Raw genomic sequence first — 22,078 nt, forward strand, 5'->3', positions numbered from 1 at the left:
TTGCCTCAATCTGCAAGCCTCCAAGGTTCGTCGTTTTCGGATATGGGGCCATCAACACCCTTTCGCGGCATGTTGACAAAACATATGCGTAACATCACCCTAGCCAACGCCATCAAGGTCATTAGGAACCAACGGACGACCTTGAAGGATCCAATAGGACTTTAAGCTATGTAGGAGGAAATTTGGTTTCCCAATGGGCAAGCGCTGAACGAAAGCCAGAGTGCCATCGTTTCATTCGGTTGATGGCCTCAGTGCTGCGAAATTCACGATAAGTGTCCAAGTGTGCTGTATACTGTCAGCGATGTAGCATATCCACCAAGCTAGTTAAAATGTATATTCATAAATAAACTATAAAGTTTCAAAACACAGGAGAAACACAAAAATATGATTGCTGACATACGGATGACATATTCTATGTGAAGATAAACATTTCCGAGCGTTCGATCTATTAACACAGCTAATATTTCCATGGACCCATCCGCCAAATAGAACGGAAAGAACTACGTGGTGCCAAAGGGGATTTGTGAATATTGCAATGTGTGAAAATCTTGAAAATTGTTTCAATCCTCCGCGATTGTCTGTTGCATTAAATACGTTTGTGACAACAGACCAATTGAAATTCGAAAAAAATAACAACTGCCAGGACATTCATCTTTCCCCTTAGAGACGTTATGGAAACAGTATCAGGTGGAGTGCTAATCTTGTTCAGTATGACGCAGTGGCGTACGCAAGGGGGGTTACGAGGATTAAACCCCCCTTGAGCTTGTGAAATATTATGAAAAATGCTGTGGAAAAAATTTAAATGGCCAATTTATCACAGTCAAAGATCTGGGACAATATATTACTAGGGACGTGAAGTTTTCGTTTTATTTTTCCCTAAATTTTGGGGTTATTTTTTACTGCAATTCGGTGTTCTTTTTCGCTGTTTAGAGCAAAATTCGGTGTTATTAATTAAAAATCGGTGTTATTTTTACATGCGTTTTTACGGTTTCTTCTATGCAAAAGATCTTCACATTGTTTTAGTTATGGAAAATTAAGGCAAATTTTAGTTTTAATGACAAAAATAAATCAATCGAAGGCTTACCTTTGTGAGAAATTACCAAATTTCTTGCATTTGGAAAACTATTTCATCTCATCGGTCAGTAAATATGAAATGTTTATTGAAGGATATCACCCAAATCTTTGAACACAATCATATTTCAAACTTTTCACTCTCACAGAATAAAATTTTCAAAAATTGTTCTCTTAAATTCACTTTTCAGTTTACATTAACATTGATGATTTCCACGCACGTACAGATGGTGCGTAGTAAATGTTCACAGTATTCACTCACTCGCCACACTTCCTATAAAAAAAAGCACTTCTAAATAGACAGATAGCATTTTTTTTCCATTCACTCCAATGGAATGATTGTTTAACAAAGGCCTCCACAGTTCGAAGTGTGATGTACACCTTGTCTTCTTTCCATCTTTTAAGCTTCTCGAAGCCATTGACGACGACATAAAGTTGCCGGTTTGTTTCGCTCGCTTTAGTTTTCTTCTCGGGCCTACCCGACGGCGTAGTGGTAGTGTCGCCGCCTTGTAATCAAGCGGTCCCGGGATCGATACCCAGTGGAGGCACCACAGTGGCTCGGATTCAACAAACTGTAGATCCAGTCCCGATTAGCCTTTATGCATAAAGTGGTCGTGAAACAGCCTCTCACTTCCATGGCGCTCAATCAAGGAATCCTTCCGCAACCATGTCATTTTGCAATTCAGTGATTACAAAATAATGTAGTTCTATCTGAAGCATAAAGTCTTTCAGGATCAAACTAATGCATTCACTGCTGGCTTTGGGATGCTGCGGAGTACACCACAGAAGGGAAAGGAAATGAAAGACACTGCACAAATCGTCCAGCTTCAGTAATTCTGACTCACTGAAATTCCCCTAACAATGCCAAGAAATCCCTCTCAGACCTAAAAATATCGTTTGGTGTACAAACATGCACCCACACCCCTATGCACCCTCCCCACACAACAGGTGTTTCTCCCTGAAAATTTTCCCGGTTCTACGAAACTTCCGTTCTGAGAAGATTCCCCGTTGGCGTATTTCACATATGCACATTGAAATAGAGATTGGGGGCGTGGCTTGTAATGGAGACGTTTCTGGTTGGCTGGTCTATTTTTTCTTTATTGAGTACTTCTATGGCGTGCCTAACAATTGACTGCAGGCTTCAACTTGTTGAATGATGTTAATCACTTATATTTTCCTTTTCCATCTATTTTCTACTTTTTATACATTGCTTTGATCTTTTCTACATCATTCTATTGTAGTTCACTTTCACTAAATCCATACTTATATCCTCCAGCGATTTATTTATATTCCTTCACCTTGTGCTGCCATCTACTTTTCTTTTTTGAAACTCCTCTCTTTTCATCTTGTGTTATTGTTTCCAGTATGTAATATCTGGTTTGTAACAACTTTTTACAAAACAAATAGCATCGCGCTTACATAGTCGAAATTAAGGTTTTGGCGCTAGTCAAGGTTTTGACAGATTTTTAAAGTAAGAATTAAAAATGTTCCTTGTTTGCATCTGACGAAAAGCGGAAAATGACCCAATATATTAAATAATTGTATAAGAATTTTCATCCAACGCAACATTTTAAAAATTATTGCCTCTTTTATTTCCAATAAGAAAGTCTGTTCGCTTTTCGAGTATTGATTACTATCCGATTGCGTTGTATTTTTCCCACTAGATGGTTCTGCTTGTAGTCTGTGGTTTACAGAAAGTGTTCGCACAAGTCAATGAAATAAATGCCAGTGTCCTATCCTCTATCATTGAGGCAGTCTGCTAGCCAATAGGGAGCATTCATACACAAAACCACGCCCCCAATCTCTATTTCAATGTGCACATGTGAAATACGCTTCCCGTTGCGAACTCTATTTCAGGACGAGGTCAAAGCATTGTCAGTCATTTCTGCGCAAAACTGAAATACATGAAGCATGACAAACGCTTTTGAATCGAACATTCACTAGCTAGACTATAAGTAGACAAATCTAATAGCGCTTCTGGTAGTTCTTTTTGAACGGATGAAGTGTTATGCGCAGTTTATAGTGCATATTTCGCGGCGTTTCTCGCGTTAAAGTGCAAAATTCGGTGTTATTCTGAAAAATGGCATAATTCGCGTTATTTCGCCGTTCCGAAACACTGAGAACTTTCTTCCTTAAAATACTCAAATACATTTTAAACACTTTATTTTGCTTTCCTCAACTTTTCGGTGTTATCGTTAAAACGAAAACTTCACGTCCCTAACTATTACTACTTCTACTACTACTGCTAATAATAATAATAATAATAATAATTTGAATTAGTATTTTCATGCAGCATGGAGAAAAGCACAGCATTTCAAACACACACGTCTTTCAGAGTGATGCCTTGAAAATAAACACAATGTCTTGAAAATAAAATATGAGGGTAACTATGATTAAAAGAGAAGAAAAATGTTTTATATGTCAGTTGCAACAATGTTCAATACACTGGCGTACAAAGGATTTTTTTTTTCGGGAGGGGCCGGAATAGTAAATGTGGATAGAACATGTCTTCGTTTTGGAGGGCAGGATGCAAAATAAAATATTTCGTATTTGCGAAGCTTTTCAGTCTATTGAAATTGTTGTTGTTGTTGATTTGGTGTTTTAAGTCCACTTTATGCACAGTAAGGCTAATCGGGACTGGACCTACAGTTTTAAAGTGGGATCCGAACCACTTGTGCCTCTACCGGATATCGAACCCGGGACCCCTTGATTTCAAGGCGACGACGCTACCACTGCGCCATCGGGGAGGCTCTATTGAAATTGTATTCAAAGACAAAAATGGTAATCGGGACTCACTTGAAAAGAGGTTTCGCATTTACACATTTTTACACAGTTCTTAACGGATTTTTATTTGAAAATTCTGATTTTCTCAAAATTTCGGTAGGGGCTGTAACACCATCGGCCACCCCTCTACGTACGCCAGTGTTCAACGAACATGTATTTTTTTGTGTGTGAACAATGAGAATTAACAAAATAAAGTTCTTGGTTCGTTGTAGGAGCCTAATGTGTAGACAAAGGCTTGGCGGACAAGTCACCAGTCCGCCTTCCCATTGTAAGTATTATTTACCGCAGCACGTTTGAATGTCCCTCTTTAAAATGTCTCACCTTGTTGACTAGACAATTATTCAAACGACAATATGCTTAACTATTGTAAAATGTTTAGTTGGTAAGAACAGCGAGACAATTCAGATGTGAATTATCGGGAACATTTATGCGGGGAAGAAGCTGGAAAAATTCCAACCAATTTCGGGAATCGAATCCGGATCTCCCGCGTGATTGTCAGACGCTCTACCGACCTTAGATAAGTTCCATACTTTGATTATTTCAATTTAATTTAATATATTTTCTTATTTTTACAGATTTTCTTCATCCTTAAAATGTCTCACCTCGTTGACCAGACAATTATTTCGTAACAAAGAAACAAAAAATTGCTTCCAGGATTTGATAAAAATCGAATGACTAGAAAGTAAATTCGTTCTAATGTTTTCATAAATACTATATTTATGTAGATCTCTACTACTTAATAGTAGTAGTGGTATTAGTAGTAATTCAGCTAATTAATTAATTATAAGTATTATTAATTAATTGTGATTATTATTATTTAATTAAAGTATAATAAAGCAATGGTAATGTGAATTTGAAGAAAGTTTTAGAACCCGCCCCCCTTGATGAAATCCTGCGTACGCTACTGGTATAACGTACCATGTAGAAGCAATGAATTCTTGGGTTTCTTAATTTTTCGGGATCTGCTACCCCAACGGAAAATGTCACCGCACCCCACTGTGCAAACCAGTTGTGTGGCTTTACATTCCTTTGCTCACTAGTTATCTGGTATGACTTTTTACTCCACGTAATGTAATGAGCAAATGTCTTCAAAACATTAATCTACGATGTGTTAGACGCTGTCAGACGATTTCTTTCAAACATATCAGCGCTTTGAAAAAAGCAGGAGTGATGAAAAATTTCAAAGTTCCTTAGACGCCACTTGGCAGCGCCTCCCTCAATCCCTCCACTCGTGTAGGCGTCGGGGCGACCTGTGTGTCCCGGTTGACGAGAAAGAATTGGCATCGAATTTAGATATAGGCTTGACGATCCAAAGATAGGCAACACTGTACATCATGAAACTGTTAAAGATCCAAAAAAACGGTACAAAGTTGATTTTTATAACCAGGTCCTAGACGAATATTTTAGCTCCAAGCAGCTTATTTCACCAGCTTAAACATCATAGTGAATTTTTCAATTTCTTTTATGATATTAGTAAGCATAAAGTCATGACATCTGATCTTTTGTCTGAAAAGTGTAGAGAACTTGCCGGACTGTTAACACAATTACACCAAAGACTTTAAACAGATAGAGGGTCATGATTTTGAACCTAATGCGAGTGTAGAACTTAGAATTTATTAACTTTGTCGGTAACCGTGGCAAGTGGCGAACAAAGTTGGTTCTTTTTGTTTGAAATTAAGGCTAATAAAAATACTATCTTTGGTCAATCATGTCTGAAACACGCTTGTTTCCATTTTATGCAAGATAGCATTATACGAAAAAGAATATTACATGCAAAGGTAAAGTTCCCTGTGCATATAGCACCATGTCATGAAGGCACATTTAGGGGATGTGGGGGTAGGGCCACACACATTCTCGATCTCTCCCATTTTGGAAGTGATGTGATCAGCACCATTCTCCGGCCGCCTTTTCCTCCCAGGTACCCATTAATTTGAGGCTGGGTGAACCCCAGAGCCGCTTTATTCGGGGACAACGCAGGAAAGAATTCAGGGCTTGACTGCACAATCGACCCTTGTGTTTTACCGTTTGAAAGTAAAAAAAAAGATTGTGCGCCAAATAGTACGTATTTAACACTTCGAATTGTTAGTGTGCATTTCTAAATTTGAAGTTACATTTCTATAAAATAATAAAAAAATATTACTACATTACTTGCCATAGCTGGTTTCCTTGAACCTAATCCATGTTGTAAACACACAGTATTGCCAGGTCGAACTTTGATTTTCAACGTGGATATATATGCGAATTTCCACTAGGATTCAACTTTTTTAAATCATGTTTTCATTCGTATTTTTTCATGTTTTTATTCAAAGCGACTCTATAGAAAACGGCGGGTAGCCGGAGCGGAGCGGAGGCGGGGCCGCGGTAGCGGTAGGGGGCGGTAGGTCAATTACCCTAGGGGCGGAGCCCGGAATCGGGACGGCAATTAATACTACTTTTTCCCACTTCCAATTGTTTCCTCATCTTAAATTTTACATTTCTGGAATCCTTGATTCATACTCTTTCCAACGATGTATCTATCATACATATTTCTATTAAGAAGGGTCGATTTGAAATCCTTACCGAATTCAGACCTTAGATCATCCACGCGGGAGATCCGAGATTATTACATGTAATTATTTTTAAAATCCAATCACATATCACAGACCTACAACGGTAAACATATGAAGTCAAGCCTTCATTTCTTTTCTAATATTTGTTACATTTAAGATTCGTTTAAGAGGGAGAGAGAGAGAGTTTTCATAAAATATAATAATAATATAAAATTAGTGTCGGATTTTTTAGTCTGACTGTGGTCGAGGGAGATATCCTTTTGTGCTTAATAGTACTGAATGCCGTAACAAGTCTCAATATTTATTTTATAGTTTGATGTTTTACTTAGAAATATGAAGATTTTCAGTTATCCGTTGTTGCGTAATGACGGGAGGGGCTTTCGAAAGGGAGCGGCATCTGCCGCCACCGCCCAGGGCGGCAAAATGACTAGCGCTGGTGTAACGGGGAATTTGGACTCCCTAGAAAAGTAACTGTACAGTGTTACGTACCTTTCAGTCTAACGTGGAATTTTTCCCTTCGTTCCTCACGTCGTGTCAAAAGACTTCAGCGATCACAAGGCGTGGAAATGAAAACTTACTATTTCACCATAATGTTAGGTAGGTATATATTTTTGAAATAGACACACTTACAGCAATCAAATAAACTTTAAACCACATATTACAATTATTTTCGACATTTTTCTGCCACTATTAACCTGTTGCTATCGTGATTTGAGCTTGTTGATAAATCTCGGATAAATCTATCAGTTTCTTAAATGTGGCCAGGTCCTGGCACATCAAGGTTAGTTTATTTTCTACTTGATACTATAGAGCGTCTTAACCTTAAAAGTCAGTATGGGTTAAATGGAGCGCGACGTTGCCAGATCAACAAACGGAGGAGCATCGAGTCGCGGATAATCGCTAATGATTGTGGCAAATTTACTTCCTTATTTTATATAGGATATCTTCAAAATCTATGTATTTGATGCATTTAAAAAAAACTATAGTTACCTCAAGTTTTGCATGTAAATCTTTATATTTCGACGTAACTATTTACTATTTTACATTTGCATTATATGTGTAATACACGCAACTATTGTTACTTCTTTCGTTGAATGTTGTATCTTTTACATAAACTAGGGCTACCAGATCGCTATAAGGGAAAAGTAGGACATAATGTTCCAAAATGTAGGACATTAAGTAAAAATGTAGGACATTAAGTCAAAATGTAGGACACAAAACATTCACAATAAATAATACACATTTCTAGAACACGTTAGAAATTAATGTAAAATTTACACTTTTCACCTTTAAAAAAATATGATTTCTTAATGAATTCTTAAATGCAAATTTTCCAAATTTGTAATCAATTCTAAAGAATACACTTCTCGCTACACATGTTTTAACTTGTACTTCTCAGAGGAGCCAATTTTTATCAGAATGTCTTAGTAAAAATATATTTATGAGAGACTGAACAATCAAACTTTTGAAATTATACTAAACCCCAGTACAAAACTTTTTACAGACTTTTTGAAAAAAATATTTCTCCCATGACCCCCTTGTGCTAATCGTAATGAAAATACTCTCTCATTATGACCTGGAATGGAAACAAATGTTCAGCAATTACCGTAATTTGAAATAGTTCCAGAAGTTTCATCTTGAGTATATTCGAGTTCAACATCTTTGTTCTCTATACCCCCTGTAGGGGCCCTGCGTTACAATGAAAATATTGAATAAGAATGGGAAACACCTTGTTCCATCAGTATAAACCTCAAGGCAAGAAATTCCGCTCAGCCATTGAACAGTGACATCGTCAGAATGTGGCCCAAAAAACATGTTCATTAATTGCTTCCGTTTTTGTTCTAGCAGAAAATTTTATTTTCTTTTTGGGCAATAACTGAATCAAAATAAATTTCACCATTGAATTGTAACTTGCATGATTTCTCTATGTTCAACTGAAACACGTATTTTCACAATTAATATTATGTTAGACTCAAAATGTAGGACATTTATGATAATTTTCAAATTACTCCCGGACGCCGGACATAAGGCTAAAATGTAGGACATGTCCGGGAAAACCCGGACGTCTGGTAACCATAACATAAACAGAATTAAATAAATACAAAAACAAACATTAAGATACATTTTTCCGGAAAATAAAGCACGAATCGGGGCAAATGCCTGCAACTGAATTGTAACCTCGGTGGCGCGCAATGAATTTGATACGCGAGACAGCCCGCATAAACAAACTACGATTGCGGAATAAATAACGGTGCTGTGGAGTAACAATGCATTCTAAAAATAACTTCAAACAATTGTCAACACTTTTCTCGCTTGGTCTGCACGTGTATCGCGACAACCCGAAAAGTTTATCGCTAACCAACTTTTTCGTGTTACGGTCTGATGATTTATGCAAAATATCCAATGTATATATATATAACTTTCCTCGTAAGCAAATTAATTTACTCTGGCGAAGAATATCATATCTACAAACACCATAGATCCCATAGAAAAGAAACTGGCGAAGTTGTTCAAGCGTAGGGTGACCAGATATTTGTTGACCAAAAAGAGTATAGTCTATAGGTTGAAGGTGCGCAATGACAAAACAAAAAGACAACGAAAATAAGGGTGGCTATTTGTTATTGCTTCCATTATAGCCCCTATAAAATAGGACTACACTTTACAGATTCAAATTACTTATGGGTCTAATGTAATTAAATTATGATTAAATCGTCCTCTATTGCCAGTCCAAACTCTTCACAGATCATGTCCACACTGAATTTCACTTTCATTACTTGTTCCAGTGTTGACACCAGGAGTGTACTTTTTCCTCTCGTTAATAAGTTTTAATAACACTGAAGAGTCTTTCACAATCAACATTTGTACCAGGCAGAGTAAACAAGATTTTTATAAGAGGCACAATCACTTTTAAATTTGACCCAGCCTGTACTGACCTCCACTTACCCCTCATTGTTTCTTTTCTTTCTGTGGATTTTAACACATTTTTACGCGTAAAATAATGAATGAAATTAAATAGCAAGGAGAAGAGTATATTTGGGGATTTTTGCAAATTGAAAAGAGTATAGAGTATATGAACCTCTAAAAGAGTATAATACTCTTAAAAAGAGTATGTCTGGTCACCCTATTCAAGCGGTTTCATATTTATGGCTTTTGAAGTATTTACTAGAAAAAATTAAGCGTTTTGCAAAATTGCACAATTATGGAAATTTCAGATCACATGAATTTATGACAGGTTATGCCGTCATTAAATAGAGCATAAAAAACTACAGGATAATTATTTCACATTTGTAAATTTTGTAACATCTGGCGACGCAGCGGTGGTAGAGAAAGACAGAGCTATTGGCAAAACTCATGTATTAGAGAGAGAGGGAAGTACTCCATTTACTTCCATACTGATTTTTTAGGTTGAGACACTCTATAGTTGTCTATGACATCATAAATATTTGCCAAATTAAAAAACGAACAAACACAACATTTCAACTAAATAACAGAGAATTACAATGTAATGTCCAGGGCATTACAACAGTCAATTTTCTACGGAGAAATATGACTGCCCCTTAATTCTCTCTTAAATGAGGGGGTAGAAATTCCCGTAGAAAAGTGACTGCCCCATAATTCCTGCTTAAATTAGAAGGAGCTACAATTTCCCCGTAGAAAATTAACTTCAGCCAAAGAAAGAAGAGGTAGCTGATGTTATTCAAGTTTAACTATAAAAGTAACGACGGGCGAAACTTTGGGGGGCAGAATGGAAAAGTTTTCCATCCCACAAAAATAACATCCAGGACTATTTGGCTAAATATATGTTACATTTGAGAAATCATAAATTACTTTATTTCTTAGTTCCTCAGGTTCTAGAAGGTTACAAAAATACCCTTGTCAATTTTAATAAAACTGAAAATTTGGAGGCAAGTGCTCCCTTTGCCCTCCTCCAAGTTACGCCTATGAAAGTAACTGAAGCCGAGTTACTTTTCAAAATGAGTAACGGTTACTATAACTTATGGTAAAATATGCATGAAAATTAACATACTCTTATTACACTGTATTTGAAAGAATTAAACTCTCCCCAATGGTATAGTAGAAAAGTAAATGTTAATCGGTTTCTTATTCTCATAAAAATTATAATTTTTCGAATACTGGTTAAAAGTACCATCTCAGCATTCGCTTGAGGTGACAAAAGAAACACTGGAAAAATCCGTCTCAGTGAATGGTTTAATGGAAATAGCCCGAAGCAACACAGCTATCAACAAGGTGTTTTAAAATTATATCGAGGACAAGTTCTTGTTTCACAAGCCACGCCCACAAATTAAACACCTTCATTTGTTATTCAACTACTTCAGAACATTAGCATAAACATACAACCTGTACTTGTTCAGTTGAAAAGAATAATCACTCACCTTCGGCAGCTACCAAACACAAAAACAGTAGAGCGCAGTGCCTTGCAATTAACGCCATCTTCAGTTTTTTGTTGGAAACAGAATCTCCCAATCGCTCCGAATTTCGATATTATATAGAAAGGATGGTGTGACGTAGGGTCACACCTGCACAGACTTTGTACTTGAAACGTGCAAATGTCACTGACACACTCTTCTTTTGTTTGTTTGTTTTTTTAAGTTCAGTGAATACTTCAGATGGTTCGTTTATGTCGTATGTTTGTCGCCAAACAATCGAATGTTTATCTACTGAGGAAGCCGCAAACGCGAACGCAAAAAGTTAAGGAAGTTGTCTGCGCAGTTCGACACGATGACGAGATACACGCGTTCACCCTTTCACAAACAATAACTGGACTCAGTAGCAGGCATGGTGATAGAGAAGCAGAGGAGCACGACCCGTAATTTCTTCGTGCAAATAATATAAATAGGCTTCTGTAGTAGAATTAATGTTCTCGGAATCAGATTTGTATTGAGAATTATGTGTTAATTCTTGTTTCTACACTGAAATAAATTTTACGAGTTTGGAGGGAAATATGGTAAGGTTCGTGAAAGCAAGGAATTATTATTATTATTAGGATCTATTATGTGCAATCGTTTATTTGTAATGTGTAAAGATAAATGGATACTGATTTCACCGTTTTCTGTGGGTGAAAATTAGGCCACATAAATATGAATGGTCACGCGGTCATCTTTCCATTTCAAATTTTAAGTTGAATTTAAAAATGGCGGTAGGATATGACAGTGGCAGCTCTTGTAATAAATATATATAATATGTATACACGCGGTGGCTCAGTCGGTAACGCGTCTAACTACCATGCTAAAGGTCCCGGGTTCGATCCCCGGCCGGTTCAAATCCGGGAACTTTTCTAACGATGGAAGCAGCCCCGGCGCCCACCCAGCGTCGAATAACATGGGTACCTGGGGGAAACCCTGGGGGGTAAAGGCGGTCAGGGGCGTGATGCTGATCACATCACCCCCACTCATGACCGGATCAAGAACGTGTGGGGCGTTACCCCCACACCCCCTATACGCCTTCATGGCGTGGTGCTATGCACAGGGGAGCACTTTACTATTTTTTTACTTTATATATTCTAGTACAGTATTTATATTATTTGCACGAGGAAATTGCTGGTCGTGCCCCTATGTCCCTTCTCTATCACCAATACTGAGCCCGGTTATTGTTTGTGAAAGGGTGAACACCATAGTGAACACGTATATTTCGTCATCGTGTCGAACTGCGCAGATAACTTCCTTAACTTTTTGTGTAAGCCGTAAAAACTAAGAGTTCTCGTTTTACTCATTTCAATTTTTGTGCTACAATTAAATAAAGATGAAATTTTAGAAGAAACGATCACTCAACCTAATATGTAAAACAGGCTTTTACTAAATTCACATGAGCAGCTTTGTCACCCTTAACAAAATCAGTTAATGCTCTTTGATATATCAGAAAACGCACTTAAAAATCATGGCAACGACTTCGCACTGAAATAGTTCTGATCTACACGTCAAATTCTTACATTCAGGCACTATACAGGGTGTTTCCGTGACCTTCATTTAAACCTTGGACGGAAATCAATTCTAGGCGGGGCAAGGGGTAGAGAGGTCTGCAAACGTGATCCATTGCCCGCCCGCCGTAATGGGAAGAAATGCCCGCCCATTCCGCCCTGCGCAGCTGTTGTCGTGAACCAACCCTACTCGCCCATCTGAAGGGGAGCTTTCAGGCGTCCATCAGTACCCAGCATGGTTCAACCCTCGCTGTCTACTGCACTGCGAACATGGGCGTCGGAAGCAGGGGCGGACAAGGAATACTTGAACACTTATTATACACATTGCGAATCTGTTACAGGCAAATATGGTTACAACTGATAATACATTGCTCGAATTATCAATGTCACTGCATGAAGAGGCTGTTCAGAAGAAATCTCGAAAACGTTAAATGTGAACGAGTGTCGAGTGACTTCCCGTTTGATAGGTTTGTTAATTTCAAACTACAGTATATAACAGATTATTTTGATGACTGATTATTTCTTCAAAGAAGAAGGAGGATAGAGAGATTAACACCCCTCGGGGAAAATGAACCGTCCTTACTATGCATTGTGTAAAGGGACAAAGAAAAACGCGGTGAAGTTTTTCGAGGTGTTTGTTGAGCCTTTGAGTGAAAAGCCGCGTTACTTCGCGCGTTGGCTGCAGAAGTTTACATGCAGCAGTTGGCGTAGAGATCTCTGGGTATGGAGAATTCACGAATTTGATAGTGCTATCGGCAGCAATTTGCAGTTAGTTATTCTTGGACTGTTTTTGTAGATGTCGTCTGCCTAGTGGACAGTTAACAGTGACCTGTGTTCCGGACAGTTGAACGTTCGCGTGATTGACAAAAGAGCGCGCGGAATTTTATTTAAATACAGACGGTTTTTCTCGTGGCATCATTTATAGCGCGAGAAGTGAAAAGAAGATAGACGTCGAAGATCTTCGAGGGAGAGAAGAAGCGGCGGAAAGAAGACATCAAGGAGCTTCTGCCAATAGTGTTTCCCCCCTAGTGTCGAGAGCTCTCGAGATGTGTACTTTTATATCGGAAGTGTTGATTACAGTAAAAGTGAAAACGCAGCGCTGTGTAAATTTCGTAAGAAGGTCGACCATATTCTTTTAATTGAGGTTAAAGTGTTTATTTTCTGTTTATTAATCTATGTTACTAACCTAAGATTAATCTAAGGCAACTAGAGGTAATTTTTGTATTAGTTTTAACTATGTAAAAAAAGCCCTCCAGCTTTCCAGGGCAAATTAAAAATTTATTAACCGCTAGTTTATTTTAGAAGTTTGTAATAAAAAACAGTAAAGAATCCTTGGGTTTTCTTAAGCGGTTTTAAAGTGTAAATTAGAAATGTAAAACCAAAAATATGTTCTAGCGTAAACGAAACGGTGACCCAAAAAGTCCAAAAACAACTTTTATCGTTATAAGTAAACATAGTGTAGTACTGATAACCATGTTTCAATAGTTAACCACAAATCTAGGTCAGATATAATTGGATACGTCAGTGGTGTTACAATTACATGAAAGGTATAGGAAGCATTCTTAACCTGTACTAAATAGTTTGGAGTGCCCACTTGAAAGCACTTTTCCATATCAGAAAATGCATTTCCTAGAAGTTGGATCGTAATATCGCTCCACTCATTTAAGATTCAAGTTGTGATGGTAGGATTCAAATTTAACAGGACAAGTATCTACTAGGGTTATAGCGTGGTCCAAAACCAAGTGAAATTTCAACTCTAACTTCCTGTTTATTAGAGACCAATTCAAGAGATTGTTTTATCTTGTGATTTTAAACAAGACAGCTCAACATCCAGGCTACTTCATATTGATCGAATTACTGACAACCTTCAAACCTACGGAACAAAATATTCCCCTTTTACATTTTGTAATAAACACTTCAAAGGCGTCACAATTTATATATATAAAAGAACAAAGAACAGTATTCTTTCTTCTTTCATAAATACGCAATTTATTTCGATTTTTCATTTAGCCACTTTTGGCTAATCGCGACGATGAGGATGGTAACTGATGAAGCGACACTCACAAGGAACACCTATTCCCAGGACGGGATTCAAACCTGGAATCCCTAGCATCGTAGCAAGCTGTGCTAGCCACTCCACCACGCATGTCGCATGCCGTATAATAAAAGTTCTCGATTTGTTGGTCTTACAACCACACAATCTTTTTAAGCCATTGCTAAGAGGATAGTTTTAAAGAAATATGATCGAATTCATAAGACTGGTAAATCAGTTACGTTTTCTTTTATTCAATTTACCAATATGTTCTAATTGACTATAGAAATGCAACGAGACATTAAAAAAAGTTTTGAATATAAAGTTGCTTGAAGTGGGGATCGAACATAAGACCCGCACTACGCCATTTCGCCAACCTTGTAAATTGTGATTCTTCTGGGGCCTTTGTGTATGCTGCTACTTACCCTTATAATTTATTTTGTACTGGAACGGATTTTGAAATAATCATGTCAAACACATTGTTTTTAACGCTGAATCTACTATGAAGGTTTCATTTGGAAATCTGAACCGTCTCCTCAGTTATCATCAAATGATTGCCTTAGCGCTGTGCCAAGAATATACATGGCTGTGTAGCGTACCGTCTGCCCGCTTAAAGTCCCGGATGAACTGCGCATACCCGCTCCAGCGTGGGTGTGAGTGACTCGTTAGTTCGCGACCGCAGTTGGAAGCATGTGGATCCCGCCCAGAGCAACCGTAGTGCGATGACGCTAGCCCGGTTTTATCCAAGCTGCGCAGGCATATGGATAGCTGGATCCCGAGTAGTGGGACGGCGATTGAACGGATCCCGGATTACGGAGTGAGTCAAGCCCGCCCATGCAGATGTCTAGCAAAGGGGACAAACATTGACAGCCAAGGGTACCTGCAAGGGACACAGAGAGGCAATTGCCCCCTCCCCTCCGATTTCAAATTTTATGCAAATAAAAATACATTTCGTAAAATTTTCTTGCTCGCTTCACTCACAATACCTGCTTTTCTTCCGGTTTCCTCAAGTTCAGAGCCATAGCTAGGGGGCAGCAGGAGTCGGACCTGGACACAGAACGATCTAAATTTAAAAAAGTTGTAAAGGAGAGAATGCCATGGCTCTCCGGGAAATTATTTGCGCCCTATTAAATTAATATTGTTTTCAGTTTGCAAAAATTGGATCTAAGAATTTTCTTGCTCGCTTCGTTCGCAATATGCTTCTTTTCTGTAATGCACTGTTGATTACCAGAAAGAGAAGTAAGACCAAATATGTACTTGAGCCTGTTGTTGTTAAACAGTTTTGTTTTAAATATATGAACAATTGTTTTGAGGAAAAGGATCACTCATGTGAGAGAGAGTTTAGCTATATCATTTTTGCTGTTGGTTTGTTATTAGGTGGATGAATTGGTTATGTAATGTATAAAGAAACATTGAATACTTGCACAATTTAGTGTTAGCATGTTGCATATGTATTTTCTTATTTTACGTTGCTCCATGTTGCATATGTGAAAAACATATGTTCTATACGAAAATTGCACATGTCATGTATACAAAAATAATTATATTCGTCATTTTTGTGTTTCAAAAATGCACTTTGTGTGCTTGCTTTCCATTATTAGCTAATGTGAAATTGCACGTGTTGAAAAAATCCCACGAAAAAATGCCAATAATAATAATTATTATTATTATTATTGTCATTATTATTTCTATTATTATTATTCCTTTTTTTGGGCATGTCTATTCTCCTGGTACTTGCCCCCTCAGGCAAAAATTCGTCGTTGAGCCTCTGCTCTATAGTTGTCTTTCTTTAAAACTCATTTCATCTTAGCTTTAGCGTATTTTATTTCCCTATTTTTTTTCTGGATTTCCTTATTATTATACTTCATTCTTGCCTTTTCTTCCTTTCTTTTATTTATTTGAAAAATACTTTCTTCTTTCCCCTCCTCTCTTTCTCTATCTCTCTCTCTCTCTCTCTCTCTCTCTCTCTCTCCATTTTCTCTTTTATCTGTTTCTTTACCTTTTCTTCATTCTCAGTTTCCCCATTTATAGCTTTTTCCCTTTATTTCCCTTTACTTTTTCCATTCTTCATTTATTCCTCTGATTTTTCGCTTTCTTTTTCATACCTATCTGTATCACTTTTTGTTCTTTTCTTTGTTCGTCTATTTCTCTTTCCCGGCATCTTTCTTCGTTGCTGTTTCTCTCTCTCTCTCTCTCTCTCTCTCTCTCTCTCTCTCTCTCTCTCTCTCTCTCTCTCTCTTTCCATGTGTCTTCTATCTCTGTTTCTCTCTACCCCCGTTTCTCAAACGCACTTTTATCTTGCTTTCTTTCCATTTTCTTCTTCCTCAATTTTTCTTTGCACCGCTTCCTTCTTTCTTCGTCTGCTTTTCTAGTATATCTGTCCATTTGTTTCCCCATCCGCTTTCTTCATTCTTTTTCTTTCTCCCTCGATTTCTATATTTTTCTCTCAATTTTCTTTCCTTCCTTTTCTTCCAGGAACAATTGTTTATATTCGAGCACTGTTATGATGTAAGAATGTATTTAAACGCTAGAAACTTCTTCCTTCTATCTTCTTTCATGAAATCAGCATCTCAAAGGGTTTGACATGTTTGCGGTTATCACAATAATAAGAATTTTAATACTCGATGGTATTTGTCACTTCTACCCCATTCAAGGTCTCATTTTTGAGCGGAGGTAAATCTATATTAGGTCAAATCTTTGACCTAATAAGTTCACTTGAGTAATGTCGAAATTGCATAAATAGACGAAACGAAATTAGAATGTATATTCATTGTTGCAGAGAGTATACGCTAACGACTATAAGGTTAACCAGAGGTCATGCGGGGTATACCACCGTATACCCTCGACTACAGTCCTGCCTACAGTTTATGTGGGATCCGAACCACTGTATCAAACCCGAGAGTCCTTGATTACAAGACGACCACGATTCGAACTGAATCATTTTGTAATGCTAATCGAGTAGTGTAATTTATGATAATATAAACCCGAGAAAGTATGAGCCCTCCTCAGGCAGATTTGGCTACACTTAAACCTAGCTCAAGATGTGCATATGAGCTTATTGCTCAAGTGTGGTACTCTGTCTAACCCAGGATTTTTGTAAAAATGCCCTCGGGAATTTCCCGTGAAAGTATGAGCCCCCTCAGATTGATTTGCCTACACTTACAAAAGCTACATCTGTGAAATTGTTGTCCATAAGCTTGTTAAAAATATGGCTCTTCTTGATATTGTTTTTGCTACACTTAAAACTAAGCCAAAAATGCCCATATGAGCCACCCACTTCCACCCACACCCACACATATTTACTTCCGGTCTACTTCCGGTCACTTCCGGTCTACTTCAACGTATGTTGAAACGTTTATATAGGAACAATGGGCATTGATTGCCACTTTTCAAATCACAATGACCTATGGGTTGCAAACATGCTTTTAGATTGCTGTATAATTGTAAATATTGTTTATTTTACAGCCTATTCTGTTAAGGCAGTCAAACCCTGTCAGAACAAACAGCAATCAAACCTGTAACATTACAGAGTGAGCATGTAGAGTGGCACAGAGTGCATTCAAACCTGTAGAATAAACAATACAGAATAAACAGCAGTCAAATATGTAGAGTGAATAGCAGTTAAACCCATGTCAGGATTAACAGCATTCAAACCCTGTCAGGATAAATATTTAAATATGTATGTATTTATAAATTAACACAAGTATTAATATGTATTTCCTGTTCAACAGGTACAGCAAGCAGCCCTGAGTATCTCAGCAGGTTCATAGAAGGCATAGACAGCAGACAAGGTAATATGAGATTATTGTTGAAACAACAGAACTTTGTACCTGTCAAATATTTTATATGCTAGGAACAATATTAGCTTATAGAAGGAGTGGCATATGTGTGTTTTATCTTTGCATGGATAATTCTGCTACAGGATTTTTTGAAAGAATATGCATTTCAAAATACATAAAATCCAAGTCACTTGTTGATGATTTCAAGCTTAGATTCTCCGGCCTATCTGAGTATGACCTGTTTGCTGTACAGAATGAAACTGAAATGCAGTGGGTGCTTATGAGTGACAAGATTTTCCAGTACCTGTGCCTGAAACTGCTTAGCAGGTTTGAAAAATTTGTATACAACAGGTGCAGGAGAATTGTTGGATTTTTTATCAATTTTTACACAGATGAATATTATTATTACTGCATGTTGAAATTGTTTGATAATTACTGGTTCAACAATTGCTATGAATTGTTTGCAGAGTATAGGATGTATACAATTTCAGATCAGAGTTCAAATTGGAGGCATTACAAATTTTCAAATAAAATTATTGACAAGAAATTAATAGATGAGAATATTGAATTTGTTACAACAGATAATGGACACTTGTACAGCAGGGAAGATTTTAAGCAAAACCTTGTCTGGTACTCCCAGTATACACACCTGAATGAGCTTATTATGTATTTCCTAAGGCAAAGATTTAGGGATTGCACCTATGATTGTATTGTTGAATCTCTAGATGAGAACAACCTGAATGATACATGCAGCTGTGGTAAACAATTATCCAGTCTGTCAGTGAAATTTTTTACATGTATTTCAGCAGTGGTCAAGTGAGCATCAATCTAGTGCTGCAACAGCCCTGAGCATCTAAGCAGGCAAACAGGACAGAGACAACAAGCAAGGTAATTGAGATTATTTTTATTGAAACAGAGCTCTGTGCTAGAAACAATCTCAACCTAGGGCAGGCAAGCAGGGGTGTTTATGTAAATTGCACATGTATCTTGTTTTCTATTAGAATTATATGGAATTACCTGATACAGGATTTTTTGAAAGAAGATGCATTTCAAAATACATAAAATCCAAGTCACTTGTTGATGATTTCAAGCTTAGATTCTCTGGCCTATCTGAGTATGACCTGTTTGCTGTACAGAATAAAACTGAAATGCAGTGGGTGCTTATCAGTGACAGGATTTTCCAGTACTTGTGTCTTAAGATGCTTAGCAAGTTTGAAAGGCTTGCATACAACAGGTACAGGAGAATTGTTGGGTTTTTTGTTAATTTTTACACAGAAAAGTGCCATTACTATTCCATGTTGAGATTGTATGACAATTATTGGTTCAACAATTGCTATGAATTGCATGCAGAGTATAAGATGTACATGATTGCAGATCAGAGTTCAAATTGGAAGCATTACAAATATTTAAATAAAATTAAAAGGAAATTGATGGATAAGAGTGTTGAATTTGTCACCACAGAAGATGGGAACTTGTACAGTGGTGAAGATTTTAATCCAGATCTTGTCAGGTGCCCAGAGCATACACACACAAGTGAGATTGTTATGTATTTTCTGAGACAAAAATTTAGGGATTGTAATTATAAGTGTGTTGTTGAATCACTAGATGAGATCAACTACACATGCAACTGTGGGAAACAATTATACAGTCTGCCTGTGTGATAATACATACATTAAATTTTTAAAGCAAAATATGTATTTCAGATACAAGGATCTGGCAATAAGCAGTGAGCACCAATCTGCAACAGCCCCGAGTGACAGAAAACATCAAGCAAGGTAATTGAGATTATTTTTGTTGAAATAGAGCTCTGTAACTGTTAAATATTTGCTGCAAACAATCTCAAAGGATAGACAGGGGTGTTTAAATTATATGGAATTACCTGATACAGGATTTTTTGAGAGAAGATGTATTTCAAAATACATAAAATCCAAGTCACTTGTTGATGATTTCAAGCTTAGGTTCTCTAGCCTGTTTGAATATAACCTGTTTGCTGTGCAGAATGAAACTGAAATGCACTGGGTGCTTATAAGTGACAGGATTTTTCAATACCTGTGCCTCAAGCTCCTTAGCAGGTTTGAGAGGTTTGTATACAATAGATGTAGGAGGATTGTTGGATTTTTTGTTAATTTTTATACAGACCAGTATCATTACTATTGCATGTTGAGATTGTATAATAGTCACTGGTTCAACAATTGCTATGAATTCTGTTTTGAGTACAGGCTGCACATAATTGCATCTCAGAGTTTAAATTGGAGGCATTTTAAATTTTTAAATAAAATGATTAATATGCAATTGGAACATAGCAGTATTGAATTTATCACCACAGATGAGGGAAATTTGTTTAGTGGGGTGGATTTTGATCCTGACAGGGTTGAGTACTCAAAGCACACATACCTCAATGAGCTTGTTATGTATTTCCTGATGCAGAAATTTAGGAATTGTGACCATGAGTGTCTTTCCCTGTCACTAGAGGAGAATAATTGGAGTGATGTATGTAACTGTGGAAAACAATTATCTAACCTGCCAATAATACATACATAGGGTTGGAACAAATATTTTGAAGCCAAACAGACATCATGTATTTAGGCCACAAGGGTTTGGAAATAAACAGGGAGTGTCAGCTGCAGAGGAATGATGTGCTTAAGAAGAGTGCCTCAAAAAATTACAGCATTGTATCTTTGAGTGTGTTGTTGTCCTGGAGGGATAGTTATATGTGCCTAAATCACAGAACAATTCTAGTCATGCACCTGTTCCTATAGATTTGTTACCCAGTACTGTTCACACTATACAATAATGTTTTTTGACAGGAGGAATCTTTCAAGATACATAAAATCAGAATCACTTTTGAGGGATTTCAGGCTTGTGTTCTCTGACTTGTCGGGAATATGATCTGCTTGCTGTAAGAAATGAAACTGAGTTCAGGTGGATGCTTGACAGTGAGCATGAGTTTAGATACATGAACCTGGGGTGCCTTGGTGATTATGAAAAAATTGCATATCTTATACACAGGAGAATTGTTGCATTTTTGTCAGTTTCTCTAATTTCTTTAGGATCAATTACTGGTTCACAACCACAAATTTCACAGCACTGTACAATTTTTATATGCCCTTTGACCAGACTTCAAACTGGAAATATTTCAATTGTGATATTGTTATGAGTTGTTTTGATACATTTGAGTTTATAACTACAAATACAGGCATGGTGTATTCTGGGTTGGATTTTGTTGGCAGGCAAAATTTCCACAACGGGAGAATTGTTAATATGAATGAGGTTTTGTTGTATCTGCTTAGTCAAAAAATTAAAACTTGTGATCCTGTTATAAGACCTCTTGTGTGTAATTTTCTAGACAGAAGCAATATTCACTTATTCTTAGGTCACCATGTGTAAAAATGTCAAGAGGTATTGCAAAATATTGAGGATTTCAAAATTAGATTCTCAACCCTGTCAGAGTATGATGTGTTTGCCAGAGTTTCACTGGGCACTTAACAGCAAACACAGTTTCATTCTTGTATTTTCTGCTTCACAGTGGCAACAGTGTCCTCTGGATTAACCTCCATACCTACATCTGTTAGATTGTTAATGTCTGTATGTCTGTCAGAATTATGTTGTGATGCTATTATTAGGTATAGGCTTCAAAAAATTGATTGCAAGATTTTATATGCCCATGCAGGTGTCTTGCCTGTTTCTGCATACAGACCAAAGCCTGGCAAGGGTATTCCAGGGCAGAGATATACAGCTGTTTTATTTTTTATTGTTGATATCTTACATGCCTAAGAGATCAGAGGTCTATGTCTATGACATCTACAATCTAACAACAGGATTGTTTTTAAGACCCTACATGAGAACCCTGTATGTATTAAGTGAGGCTGGGTTCAAGAACACAATTAAAGGCCGAGTAGTGCACCTGACTGATGATTTTTGGGCAGGG

General features: G+C 37.3%; 1 protein-coding gene across 1 annotated transcript in view; it reads right to left on the reverse strand.

The window, feature by feature from the left end:
• The window catches only part of LOC146002519 (endoglucanase E-4-like), a 53,345-nt gene extending 42,291 nt beyond the window's left edge, over positions 1–11,054 (reverse strand). Inside the window, exon 1 of the mRNA XM_083140417.1 lies at positions 10,799–11,054. Coding sequence (XP_082996543.1) covers positions 10,799–10,856 — 58 coding nt within the window. The 5' untranslated portion in view covers positions 10,857–11,054. The remainder of the gene's footprint in view (positions 1–10,798) is intronic.
• Positions 11,055–22,078: the final 11,024 nt, after the last annotated feature.

Source organism: Lepisma saccharinum, chromosome 18 (assembly GCF_977018435.1).
Source record: "Lepisma saccharinum chromosome 18, izLepSacc3.1, whole genome shotgun sequence".
Lineage (NCBI taxonomy): Eukaryota > Metazoa > Arthropoda > Insecta > Zygentoma > Lepismatidae > Lepisma > Lepisma saccharinum.